The sequence below is a fragment of the Gavia stellata genome, chromosome 9 (genome assembly GCF_030936135.1).
Source record: "Gavia stellata isolate bGavSte3 chromosome 9, bGavSte3.hap2, whole genome shotgun sequence".
Taxonomy (NCBI): Eukaryota; Metazoa; Chordata; class Aves; order Gaviiformes; family Gaviidae; genus Gavia; species Gavia stellata.
Genome location: NC_082602.1, coordinates 17,194,324 through 17,208,149, shown reverse-complemented (window position 1 = coordinate 17,208,149; position 13,826 = coordinate 17,194,324). Strand labels below are relative to the sequence as shown.

Genomic DNA, 13,826 nt, shown 5'->3' with positions numbered 1-13,826 from the left:
TTCTCTGCCAGGACAATGCTACATGTTCTTTCCCTAGCTGGACTTGATTCTTTGCCATTGATAACTATGAAGTAATTTATCTTCAACAATCTTTAGATAGAAGTATCTTAGCCTTCTATTGCTGTTTTCTCATGTCTCTTTCCCATTACCACTAGTGTGTGCTTTACTCCTATTTCTGTTTCTTGTTCCCAAGCTAAATGTTTTAACTGCGTGTTTTTCTGTTTGAAAATGGAAGGGGATGAAATAATTAGTGAGGAACACTGCTCACTCTGCTGGGTTTTTTGCTCATTTTTTGTTTTGTTTGTCTGCTCTTTCCTATTTCTATATTAAAGTAGTTCACTGATGTCTTCAATGCTTGACGTAAGTTGGAAGCTCAGGTTGAGTTAGTTGCAGATTGACACCTGGTTTCCTCTCTCTCCAAGTTACTACTCTGTGGGATGCCTTACCCCTGCCCATATGTTTATTCTTTTTATTTACCTACTTGGCTCTGCATCTGTCTGTATTTTGAAGTTACGGTGTTTGAACGGGTTCATCTTACTGTCTGCTAGAATGTTCTGTTGTTACTACATATGCTTACCAGTCTGCTATCATCTGTGGATTTCATCAGTAGCTACTGTACTTAACTCTAGATCACTCATAAATGTGTGGTGTAGTATTGGGTTTAGCGCTGATCCATGTTGAAGTCAATCTGGGATGTGCATTCTCTCACAGCCCTAATACTTTCCTAAAGGAATGTCTGAAAAGTCTTCTAGGCAATTTCATCTTTTGGTATAAGTGGACTATTGCAAAACTTTTATAATTTTCTGGAAGAAGGTTTTCTTTGGGATTGTATTGCTATCATGCAGTCCCTCTTTAATCTTTCAGTTTTTCAAGGAGGAGATTCTGGACATGCATTTTGTATTTGGCAACAAAGCAGTATCTACTCAGTAAGGATTTTTTCTAAAATTGTCTAACCTGTACAAGGTCATTCTAGAGTAATAGTGAAAGATGATCAGCTGTCATTAAAACCAGAAATAAACATAGAAGCAGTCCCTGTTTTGCTGTCAATTTGAGGCCAAGAAAGAATGTGAAAAAGTAGGTGGGACAAGCTACCCTGTTATGGAATAGGAGAGAGGCTAAAGAGGAGAGAAATTTTGATGGAATGGGGAGCGTGGTGCCTTTCAGATGGTGAAGCTGAGAGGCTATAGCAAAGCAACAGAGGAATTTATGGGAAAAATGAAAAAGCAAACATATTAAACTTGCAGAATAAAAACAGTGCAAGTCAGGCAAGAGACTGAGACGTTTCAGGATATGAATCAAAGCCCTTTACTGTTGATGTTTTTTTTAATGGGGGGGAAAAAAGATGTTTTAAAACAAATATTTGGACTAGGATGTATGTATGTGCCAGTTACACAAAACTTTAATTTTGGCATCTTGTCTGTGATGAATTTGGCTGCTGAATTTATGTATAAGGTGTGGTCTGGATTGTGGTTTTTTGTTTTCATCTTGATTTAGAAAATGCTCAGCCCCTTGGATCTGGCTTAGCAAGCTTAAAGTAATGATCCAAACAAATACAAGTCATCATACTTACACTCCATATTTGTGTACAAGAAAATATTACTAAGCTAATCAGAAGAGTAAGGCTATATTAGACTTCACTAAAATTTCCAAGCCTCTGTAGGCTTGTCAAAAGTGCAGAAATACTGATTTGCTTTGAGTAGTATTTCACTACTGTAGGAAAAGCAGTTCACTTATTGCATTTGATCTCTGTATAGATCAAGTCAGAAGAAATAGTTAGCCATTATGGTAGTGTTACTCATTCTGTCTGATAAATCGCAGATGAAAGTTGAGAAACAGGCTGACCTTCTATACCCATTCCCCATAAATCCGATGTGTTAGAAATATTTTGGGAGCTTCTGTTGGGCTTGCTGTGTGCATCGGTCTGTAAACACTCATGAAGATGGACTGTTGTAGCAGGTTCACACATGGCTGGCTGTCTGATCCGAAAGATCTTGTGGGATGTGTTGACTGCATTTGGTAGAGAGCAGTCAATACAGTCTGAAAAAGGACATGTGAGCACCAATGTTCCGCAGGCTGGTTGTCCTAGTTTTGAGATAAATAATTAAGAAATATGAACAGAAAAAGGACTGCATTTCTTTTTTTAGAACAGTGAAAGTAGCCTTAACATCACTTGAAAGTTGAAGCAACAGAATTGCTGAATCATTTTTATGGAAACTTCTTTAGATTAATCTGAAATACAAGATGACTATACTGAAAGTCCTTAAGGTTTCTCAGTGGTTTTGTTGAAAGTTTATGAAGAAATGCTTCTGCAGAGTTCTCTCTTAAAAGCTATTTTCTTTTATTCATGAAGCATAGCCTAGTATAGCATAAATTCATGAAGCATAGCCTAGTATAGCATAAATTCTACTTGTCTTGTCCAGTTAATACAACCAACATGCTTTAGGTCTCTGACAGAAATCGCACTCTATTCCTTTTTTTGGATTACTTTTCTGCAAAGTTCAAAGAACATGTTGGAAATATACCCTTTCATACATTCCATTTTTTGTCAGTCTGGGAAATACTTAAAAAGGCAACTGCAGCAAAGCGCGTCAAGCTTATGGAATAGGAAAGCCCAAGTGCTTTTAAAGGGGAGCAAGGTTAGTCAGAGCCATGTACTGTGGCAAAAAGTTTGTATTTATTTGTACATCAAACAAGGCAGAGGAATGTCTGTACAAACGTATGTTTGGAGCTTCCTAGGGTGCTTTACTGTCACAAGTTTGTGTTACTGAAATAGTTTTAATCTTTTTTTTTGTGCTGACTACTCACATTGATGGTCAATGCAAAAGAATTATTTTCTCTCCAGTGTCTTGTTCCTTCACAAGTACTCTTGAAAATATTGATGAAAATATTACTCTGATATTTATACAGTTTTTTGTACCTCTTTGTTTCTGGGTAGTATGCATGATGGAGATTTTGTCTTGGCTTTTTGGGCCCAAGCAGCAGTGTATACACCTGTGCTGACTTTTTCGTTTGATATCTGTGCAATTTTTAGCTGTTGTTTCTATTTAAGTTTTTGCTTAGGTTGGTGGATTCAAGTCAGAAATTTTGAAAGATGAATTAAGTTTGAAGCTATAAAGATCTATTGCCATTTTTTAAATCTGTTTGCTCATCACCAGTTTTTATTTTGGGCCTTAGGGCAGGTGAGTTTAACCAGCTTTTCAGGAAACTCTTGTTCGTAGAGCAAGTCTGAACTTGATATTAATTTGGATTTTTTCACCAGTACATATTTAGCGTAGGCTGTGTTTTCTTCTTAATTTGGTTAAGGCTTTGTAAAATTGGATGCTGCCTGAAAGGAACCATGCCTTATGGCTGTTTGTTACATTAAGAACGTCATTGTAAAAATGCTGACTACAGTCCAAGCACATTAATTTTCGTACTCTCTCATATTAGTTGCTGGGAAATAAAGCGTTGAGTTGTAGGATTACCATTTCAGAAAGATCTTTAAAATGCATTGCACAAGTCAGAGTTGAACTTACAGGTTCTAGTATGCTTAAGAAATGAAAAGCAGACACTTAATAAAAATGTTACATTTCTGCAAAAACTGAAGTCGAGATGATGAACTTGTAGGTGAATGCTTGAGAAGTCGTCCACATGCAAGAGGAGAAGAGTATGCCGCCTTCACTGTTTTTTGTTTTGTTTTTTTGTAGCGCAATCACCAAATAGAACGTGTTGGTCAGAGTTGTACTTGTAGCTGTTACACACAGTAAAACTCTTCCAAGTGACCTGGGCATTTTTTTAATAGAGTATATTTAGCTGTACATACAGTCAAATTTCCTTCTCACCATTTTGTCTCTGTGTAATATCTGTCCTCAGAATGTGTGCAATAATCTGGCTCTGTGCTACTTCATTTTCAGGTTTGTGGAAAGGGAATATATTTAAGATGAATGTAGTTGTGAATTTATAATTAAAGTTTCAGGGGGCTAAGTTTGAAATTATGTATGTATCTGCATGTACGTAAAATTTGGTTCTGGAAACATAACAATTAGGAAGGAAGAAAATAACATGAAGTTCAGATCTGAATTCTGGTAGAGTTATTGTTTGCAGTAAACAAATGAGGAAAAAAGATTGAGAGCTTCAGGAAAGCTTTGTCTTGGGAAGTTGAAAATGTCCTTGATAATTACAATTCAATTTTTTCAAGATTTTTCTAATTGAAATATATCCCCAGTTTGTTAATGTTCAGAAGTTACGGAGATAGGGACTAATGGGAGGCATCCAAATCATCTTGCTCAGTAGGCTAATTTAGACTTCCTGTATCACTAAAGGACAGAGAGATGCTTTTGCAGAGTGTCAACTGGAGTTTGGTCTTTGTTTCTTCATGAATTGTAGTGGGATTATCTTGCTCATTTGTCCTGGTAGGTTAAATAACTAAACATGCTTTTTTGTAACCAGGTTGGAAAGAATACTGTTTACTCTTTTCAGTGTTGAGATTTTTTTTTTTAATCTAAAGCAGTGTGAAACTTCTCATTTAAATTGCAATTAGAAGATGGATGCTAGAATAATGATCTCTTAGCTCCTATCTGCAGCTAGGTCACTTGAGCTTTGATCAGAATAGGGTATGTTGGAGTGACTATCATAGGATGACATCTAGAGGTTATACTAAAAATGTTGTGGCTTAAGAAAATCCATAATCAACTGAGTTTGGGGAGAAAGCTGCTGTCTTCCATAAGTGGAAGTTTTACCCAAGGTACAGTCAGCCTATCAGACTGTCAGAAGCCGTCATCTGTGATGCTCAGAGGCTGGGGGGTGTGTATCTGGGCAGGCAGCTGCACCAGTTTGGTGGAAATATGCAGCTGTGCAGTGTGATAATTGCTGCAGTTGGGGTGCTTTATCTGTCCGTCTTCATGATTGTGTGCAGCTGCCATTTTGAAGGGGGTGGCTGGAACATTGGCTATTCTTCCAGTAGATTAAATGTCCGTGAAGGCCATATCAAAGTATTTAAATGTATAATTTTTGAAATGTACTACAGTTTGTTTTGACATTTACCTACGATCTTGCCATAGAGCCTTGCATATTTTTATTTTTAGGTCCCTTTTTTGAAATAAGATCTTGAGCAGTGATGAAGACACTACTAACACTTTGAAACTGTATCACAGTTTGGTACTGGATGGTTAAAAAGATTAATCATTATTTAATGTGCTAGGATGTGTTGAACTTTTGAATTTCACACAGCAGAAAATAGAAAAAAGTGGAGTTGTGGTCCCTTCAGTTCCTTTGCCCACTTCCATAGGATATTTGCTTCTCTTCTGCTTATTAATTTAATACCAGGCATGTCAATGTATAATACATGTACAGTATGTTGTTTTGGTTGCTTAGATGGTTTTAAATGTGCTTATTTTAAATTTTTTGACTGCACATCTTTAGCTTCAATTTTGCGTTTAGTATCCTTGGCTCCTAAGATGCTTTTTAGAGAAATTCTCCCAAATCTAACCTTCATCAGTTAGGAAGAGCCAACTGGTGCTTATCAATCTTGCCTACGAAACACATGTTGCGAAATATTATGTAAGCTGTTAACTGTGCTAGTCGCACATTCAAATTTATTAAATACTTCAGCAGCTGTGTATGAAATATAATATGCATCCTGTCTTAATGCATAAAGTACTAATAAAAGTTTGAACTCTACAAGCATGACCCTTTGTGGGAAATTTTCTTTGGCAAGTTGCTATCAAAGCAATATCTTTAGGGGTCATGGAAGAAAATTTGAAAAATGCTATTTTCATGGTGAAAGAAGGGGTGGTGGTGGTGAAAAAGATTAGGCAAGCTAAGGTTCACCAAAGGAATGATTCTGCAGACCTCGGGGATAGCAACTGTGACCCTCCTGCACCCCTCGTGGTATGTCAGCAACGTAAGCGAGGCGAAAATCACACATCTGTTAAAACAGCATTCCCATTATGTTACACAGTTAATGTTGTAGCTGACTTACTAGTCTGAGTAAGTAGTGAAGGGTTTTATTTTTTTTTTCCTGTAAATAACTGTGGGTGTCAAATTGTGGTTTAAAAAAAAAGTGAAGGAACAAGGAATCTGGAGGCTTTAGAAAGTTCAACTACAGGTACTATTTCTATATCCTCAGCAGATAAAATTGTATTCAGTTCTAACTGAAGTAGTCTGATTTCTGGTCAGAGGAAAAGAATGCAGTGTTATTTTTAGTGAAGAATGGTTGTGACTTTATGCGGGTATACTTTTTTAACGGGCAAAATGGTCTCCATTTACAAAAAGGATTGCATATTAGCCAAGAGTGTATCTGTCTACAACAGGCAGATCCTTTTAACAAACAACCTTAAATTTCATTTTAAGTAAGATTGCAAGTTGCGTAAGAAGAGTTAGTGTTCTTGAACTTCTGAAACATGTTCCTTTTTAGAATTTCCCGGTAGCCCTTAGCTTTTTCTCTGATATATTAGTACTTGCTATCAATTTGCGGGACATGGTTTAGTGGGCGTGGTGGTGTTGGGTTGATGGTTGGACTTGATGATCTTACAGGTCTTTTCCAACTTTAGTGATTCTGTGAATAAAATGCTTATTAAGACATGACAAACGGAGATATCAGGAAGGTGTAGCAGCATCATGAAGAGACTGATATTGGGCTAGACACTTTTTCATTAAGGAAAAAGAGCCTGATACTGTTCACTACAGAAAACATTGATTTGAAAGTAAATTAAGATCACCACAGTTAAAATTTGTGGCTTATAGTTTACCATCCTACCAGTCTTTAAAGAAGACTTGGCAATTAAACCAGGTGACCTGAATTTGTTATTGAACAGTGTGTTACAGTATAGTCTGCTTGCTGTAAGAGTCGAATGCAAACCCTGCATTTAGGAGAATGTGGGTGGACTCTACTGTATCCTGATTAGAAGTGACTCCATGAAGCACTGAGCAGCGAAGTGGGTAAATGGATGCAAGTCAGCATGGTACTATGGCAAATAACCTAAGGCAGTCTCTGTATATGTAAACAAGAAAAATGGGTCAGTCAGTTTGTGTCTTGTATGTTTGAATGCAGCACTAGTGAGCTTGAGAATGTGTCTGGGGTTGATGCTTGCATTTTAAATGGATGCTGAAAAAACAAGTTTCAGGGAGTATCACCAGAAAGTGCTATAAGGAATAGAGAACATACATTGTATCTGTTTATTTGATAAAAAAATCAATTTGCAAGATAGCTTGTGTGTAGTTGGTTGGTGACCAGAATCTTTCCTCAGGAGGAGTAATTTATAGTTCTGCAGTTGATTGGAGCAAGGAGCAAAAACAGAGGGCAAAGGGACAGTGGGAACTTCCTGCAGAATTATCAGATGGATGTTTGACTTTTAGCTGCTTATATTATGTATGACTGTTTTACAAACCAGTCAACCAAAAGAAAAAACCCAAACCCCACAGAAAACCATAGCACTTAGATTTGTGGAGTATTTTGAGATGGCAAAAGATGTTGCTCTGAGGCACAACAAAAGCGAGGTCACTTCCTAGATGTTTTCCAAAGTGAGTGACAGTACAGCCTGCAGCACGACTAGTAGAAGCCTGTGCTGGGGGAGACTCGGTTCCTTTTTTCCCTCTGATTCAGACAGTGTAGGCAACCTGTTCTGTTAAATTGCCTGTTAGGTTAAGCTGGCAAAGAAAGTTTCTTCCTTTCAAGCTGTCGCTTTCATCAGAACTTGCCTGTATGGATTGCAGAAATTTTCCTAAATGGCCTGTTGTTAATGTATATTTTGTTCTATAGAATGTTTTTGGTATTTATTATAACAGTTTTATTTGGTACATGGGGAAACACTACAGCCAGTTTTAGTGTTCACATTGTTTGTATCCCTCACTGTCATGTTTTGTCTGATCCAAATTACAAGATAAATGTACAGTTTATGGTATGAAGTGCAATGATTTTGGATATATAGCAAGCTAAAGTATCTGATGTCATTTGAAGCTGTGGTATAAAACAAAATTTTTCTGTGATGTTAAGTTTACTTTAAAAAATAATTAATGTAATAAATTTTTTTGAAAACTTTGCTGTCTTTGCAATACCTGAGGTACCTGAATCAACAAATATTACATAGTTTAATAATTTGCCACTTTGAAGCTATAAAACTACATTTATGGCTATATTCTCAAAGGAGTAACTGCTTTGTGTTTTGTGTTTTCCCCCCCCCCAAGGTATGGGCTGAAGCCAAATGACCAAATTCTGGCAGAAGAGAGGCACAAAGAACTGTAAGTTCTTTTACGGTGATATACATGCATGTTATATGTATTTACTTTTCTATGTATATACGTATCTTATTATTAAAGACCTGAAGCAAAAATTTTGTGTTTGCATAAATAGCTTCTGCTCTTCAGTATTGCCTACTATAAATTACACAACTTGTGTGAAAATTAATTGTTGCAAAAAAGATTTAAATTTTTTTCATTAATTTATTTAAAAAAATTTGTTTCTTAACTGTAGTTGGTACACATGCAATTTAAATGTCTCAGTGTTCATCCTAGTTGATGTTTTATGTATGACAGTGGTTACACTAACAGCTACTGCCTGCCTGCAGTATGTCTGTGTGTAAGTGAAATGTTTGTTTATATCTGGCAGAAATGAAAAGGAAGACTTCTTGTTCAGGTTCAGTGTTGATTCATTATTTTAATTTGCCTACTTGTGTGATCTCATGGCCATTCCCACCTTCAAAAATTCTCATCAACACAGTTGGGCTGTTGTGTGAAATGTAGCTAAGAGTCACCAGTGCCCTGTCAGTTATATTGAAATATTGCCTGTTTTGGCTAATTTGATTTTGTAGCCTAAAAACTCTTGTTCTGGGGGAAAAATATGATCCATTGTTGAATGGATCATTCTTTCATCTTACAGGAGAACTAGCCATAGGAAGCTTAATGAAACATTGTATTAACAGCATCTTCAATTATTTTGCTCCTTCATTAAAGACGTGCCCAAACCAAAGAAGCTTGAGGTTCACATTTATGGTGATTTTAGATAGTCTTCCATGTTCTGGCAAAATAGCCTTTATTTTTCATTTTGGCACACTATGTACTAAAATACAAAAGCTCTACATTTGAGTTGAAAGCAAATACTGGGTACTGTGCATAAGCATGTGTATATCCATTTGGAAAATGCAAAGTAAAAAGGTAGGTATTGTCTGCATATTATCTAGGTGTGGGGGAGGGGGATTCTGAGTTTGTATGCCTGGTTTTGAAACCTTCGGTTTTTATTATTTTTTTTTTTTCCCCCAGTTACGGTAGGTTTTAAAACAGATACTGAAGTTCTCCAAGTTACTGACTTTTGAACTGTATACATGTTTTGGAAGTGGAGGGGACTTACCAGAGCTTTGGTATGCTTTCTGTGGTGACTGATTAGTTCAGTCAAGAGTTACCATATTAAATGGGAGAAAAGTACTCACTAAATAAAAGATGGCACAATTGGAACTTTCCTGCTCACTTGTATGTGTAAGCATACAGGTTATATAAAAGCAATGCTGTAATACTCTTTATTTCACAATTTCATTTAAAAGTTCGCTTATTCTTAAAGCTCTTCATTATGTGAAGTAATTGTCTCTTTTATTACTGCTGGTTTTAATTCCTGCACATTAATACTACTGGCTGAAGAGCTATACTCAGTGCATGAACTCCAGTTTTCTTCTTGCCTCATTCACTCACTGTTCTCCATGAGCTGCCTGAAAAACGTTCTATGTAAATGTTCTCTCTGCCATCCCTCAAATCTGTATTATGTAACTGCTTTTTTTGAAGATAGATAGTTAGTATAAAAAACTGTAGAAAATGCTTCACTTGTCAGCACTTACATAATTTTATTCAGTGCCTTCTCCATGATGACTACTTCAATATTTATGTAAGAGTTGTACTTCCAAATAAGATACAGATTTTCAGGATTACTTTCACACCTCTTCCTTTTAGGATAGAGATAGTGGGGAATTTGGTCCCTTTTGTGTGCATCTCCATGTTTAGATATGAAAAAAAGGTGTTTTTCTTTTTTTCTATTTTAAACTTTCAGCTCTTGCACGTAATTGTGTGTTTCCATTATTACACTAGCATTGTTTTGCATTATTTCATAGTGCCCCGAAAGACTTGCTGAATAATATCTATAGCTGTCAGGTTTTTCCTTGTTAATAGTCTGGATATTTCTCAGTAAGGTCATAGGTTTCAAACAGTAAAAGTGTCTTCTGGTAATGAAGATTTAAATCCTTTCAAAAAAGAATTATTTGCTGAAAGCCTTAGTGATTGAATTACTAGCCAAATGAAATATCCGTGTTCTTTAAGAGAATGGAAAAAGACATTTAACTTACACTTGTACATTATAGTAATGTACCTGTGACACTAAAACTGCTTGAACTCCAGGCAAAAGGCAGGCAAAAGCAGTTGCCTTTGATCGGTAGGTAAGATTGGTTTTATGCAGAGCACTCTCTCTAACGACAGAGCACTTGTGGACAGCATAATTATGATTAACCCATTGAATGTGTTAGACCATTTTAAAAGATATAAGCTATAAGTATTAAAAGTACTAGCTAGTTTAACTAGGGGTTAAACACAAGTTAAATTACATATGGTCTGTATTTTGGACAGTACAAGTTGTACTGTGTAAACAAGCTTTATTTGCACAATAGATATTGATTAAACTGAACCTTTTGATGTGAGGTATTTCATTTGAAGTAGTTTAAACATACTAAAATTCTGTTTGACCTTTTTAAGTATGTTGCATATTACTTAATTGCATATTAGTTACTGACATGTTTACAGCACAGTCACTTCTTAAATGGAGCGTTGAACTCCTTTAATTAAATAAAGTAAATTTAGTAAAACTAAAGTTTTACATGAATCAGCTGCAATAGAAACCTTTCTTAGGTTTTTCATTGTTATAGCTACAGTAGCTCCTGAGATGAATTATATGCTGTTGGTTATAATGAGAGTTTGAACATGCTTTTGCCTTGACCTTGACATCTTGAATGTCTCTGGATACTTGACCGGGGAAAAACTCTCGTAGGTCAGTGTCACGTTGTTTCAGGACAGATCTTTGGAACTTTTCTAATATGATCTGTGCTCTTCTTCTTGGACCATGTTAACTGTACAGTACAGAACAAATTAAACAGTGTTGAACCTCAGCGTGATTTCAGTCCTTCAAGGTAAATTCTCCAATTTAACTTACAGATAAGTTTTAGATACTTAACTATCATTTTCTGATATTTAGATAGGCTTTCATATTTAAAAGCAATGCCAAATCTAGGGAATGGTGCAAGACAATGTACCACTAGGGTAATTGTCACTGACTTGGTTATAAACTTATTCTTAGATTCAGTGCCCTTATAACTAAAGGTATTCTCCTGAACCGGTCCTAATGTTTTTAACTCAAATACGAAGTTAGACTCTACATATTCCTGTTCAGTGCCAAAATGCCCCTGCTTAAAATACTTTATCTTCCAGTCTTTGACATGTCAGCAGCTTTTATATTGACTTACCTAGTAAAGAAGACTTCTTTTGGCATTTTTCATCTAATAGTACCATGATGATTTTTCTGATTGTCAGATGTCCTTCAGTTTCTTAGAGATCACTTCTAGTAGTTGTTCTTCATAGAAATGTAAATTTTATTCAGTAATAAATGCCTTATCTCCAAAGGTAATTGGGCCAGCTACACTCTGACTTGGCTTGATCCTGTTGTCCTTGAATCTTAGTTATCTGGAGAGATAAGTACAGCCACTAAGACAGACTGGAGTTGGTTTACAGGCATGGCATCGTACTTAACTTCTATTTTAAGAGCTAAGGTATGAAAGATCACTTTTTTCTGCTTCCAATTCACTTGGACTGTAGCAGCCTTTTAAAATTGTCTTTTCATTAGTGTATACTTTTTTTTATCTTAAAGGAATTTGTCATCACTGAAGTTGTAAGTTGATCCATATATACATTCTTTTCAGAATTCAGCTGGAAATATCTACCACACCCCCCACCCCCCCCCCCCCCCCCGCCCCAATCAACTCCTGACTGCACACCATGTGGAGGTCACTGTCCTGCTCAGCTCAGCCAGAGAGTGGAATGTGTGGAGGGTCCTTAGCCTGCTTCCATGTAAAATTAGCAGATGAGTGCAAACCATCTTAATTGATGATCAGGCCAAGCATGCCAACATTGTAGTGAATCAGATGAACAGTCATTTCTTTGCACTGGCGAGTTTGTTGTTCTGCAGTGAGAATAACAAAGACAGGGGAACAGTGGTACCTTCAGTTTGTGCAGGTGTTTGACAAGGTAGGCATACATTTGTGGCTGATGAGATATCCTGGAGATGCTTCCCACCTCCCCCAACTCAACTAATCCCCTGTAACTTTGAGGAGAGGGAAAAAAAAAAAAAAAGATTTTCATCCTGCAAGACTGCTGGGGAAACTTGGACATAATAAGGTTGGTGAGGCCTTAATGTTGCATATGTTTTTCCCCTTCTGAGAACAATAAATAAATATAAACTCTGAGAAAGATAGAAATATTTCTCCTGACCATTTGTATAGTCCTCTTACAAGAGTTGCTCCTATTTTTAATTCTCAAATTGGACTGAATGACTTCAATGAAAGGTTATATTAACCAAGTATAGACCTGTGTGTCTATAGACTTGGGTGCATGTGTTGTTGCCTAGGCTGATTTTTTTTTTTTTTAAACTATGCTTCCACATCAGAAGTGAGGAGAATAAATTTAAGCTAGCTGCAGCAAGCGATGGCGTGTGATCTAAGTTATCTTGATATTAAAGTAGAAACACTTAATTTGTTTACCCAATGCCCAATAGAGTCCATTTTCACTGTGTAGAGTAGTGTTGGCAGAGATGTTGGGCTTTTTTAGTAATATTCTCTTTTAGTAAAATATGGGCTGTAGCAAAATCCTGGTAGATTGACTATCTTGTATGAAAAAGTGACTATAATATATTCATTGTGAGTCTAAAAAGCATTGTTCGGAGTTTAGTGGTACCACTGAGTCTGGAAGCAATGCTTCAGGACGCTTGTTTTCATACAGCTTTGTTGGTTGTACAATTTTATAAACTCTTTTGTTTAAGCAGTTTTGGCTATGATGGAACACTTATTTTGGATGTTAGTTGAAGGAAAAAGTAGGAGATGTGGCAGTTACTTGGTGCTCCACAGCCACCTCTGCTTTCATAATCTATCTTTTTACAGAGATAAAGGCCATAAAGAAAGAGGAAGAAGATAAATATAAGCTTCCTTCTCTTCAGTCAGCTGTTTGTGTTGCAGTCAGAAGGGAATGCAGATATGTTGCTCTGCTGCAAATTTGCTGAGACGAATTTATTTAGGTATTTCATTCTTAGCTGCATAGTTGCTTTATGAATACTTCTTAAAGTGAAACTGGACAAGGTGGGGAGAGAGACTCTTAAGCTTGAGAACAGCTATTTGGGTGACTGAAGTTTTGAATTATCTGTATCGTCTGGGGTTTTTGTGTGTTCTGGTTTTGCTTAGCCAAGATGTATATAAATGAGTCTATATATAAGTGAGTATTGGAAGGGTGAATCTTGGAAACAGAGGAGGGTTGTTTGGGGATTAAAGAGGGCCTGTATGATGCTTGGGAACGAGTAGAGAAATTTACAGTAGGGGTTTAGAAGTAGCCTGGGTATGTTAGAAAGCTAGAGGATCCAAAAGGGATTTGAACCTGTTCATTGGAATTTGGAGTTTGCTTGTATTTGGGGGGTTTACCATGTGTAAATCACTATCGTAAGACTTAAGTACAAAAGCTAAGGGACTCAATCCCAAACCCATTTACTATGCAACCATGCCTTATTGATGGTTCAACGTGCAGTGAGAGAGGCGTGAATGCTGGGGAAATAAAGGGGTGCA

At 36.6% G+C, this 13,826-nt stretch overlaps 1 protein-coding gene across 5 annotated transcripts in view; it reads left to right on the top strand.

The window, feature by feature from the left end:
- ADK (adenosine kinase) overlaps positions 1-13,826 on the top strand; it is a 301,310-nt gene that overhangs the window by 28,581 nt on the left and 258,903 nt on the right. For 4 of the 5 annotated variants that reach the window (XM_059821173.1, XM_059821177.1, XM_059821175.1 and 1 more), the window contains exon 3: positions 8,164-8,217. The exons of the other annotated variant lie outside the window; for it this stretch is intronic. In XM_059821173.1, the coding sequence (XP_059677156.1) occupies positions 8,164-8,217 (54 nt within the window). The remainder of the gene's footprint in view (positions 1-8,163; positions 8,218-13,826) is intronic. 5 annotated transcript variants of the gene reach the window in all.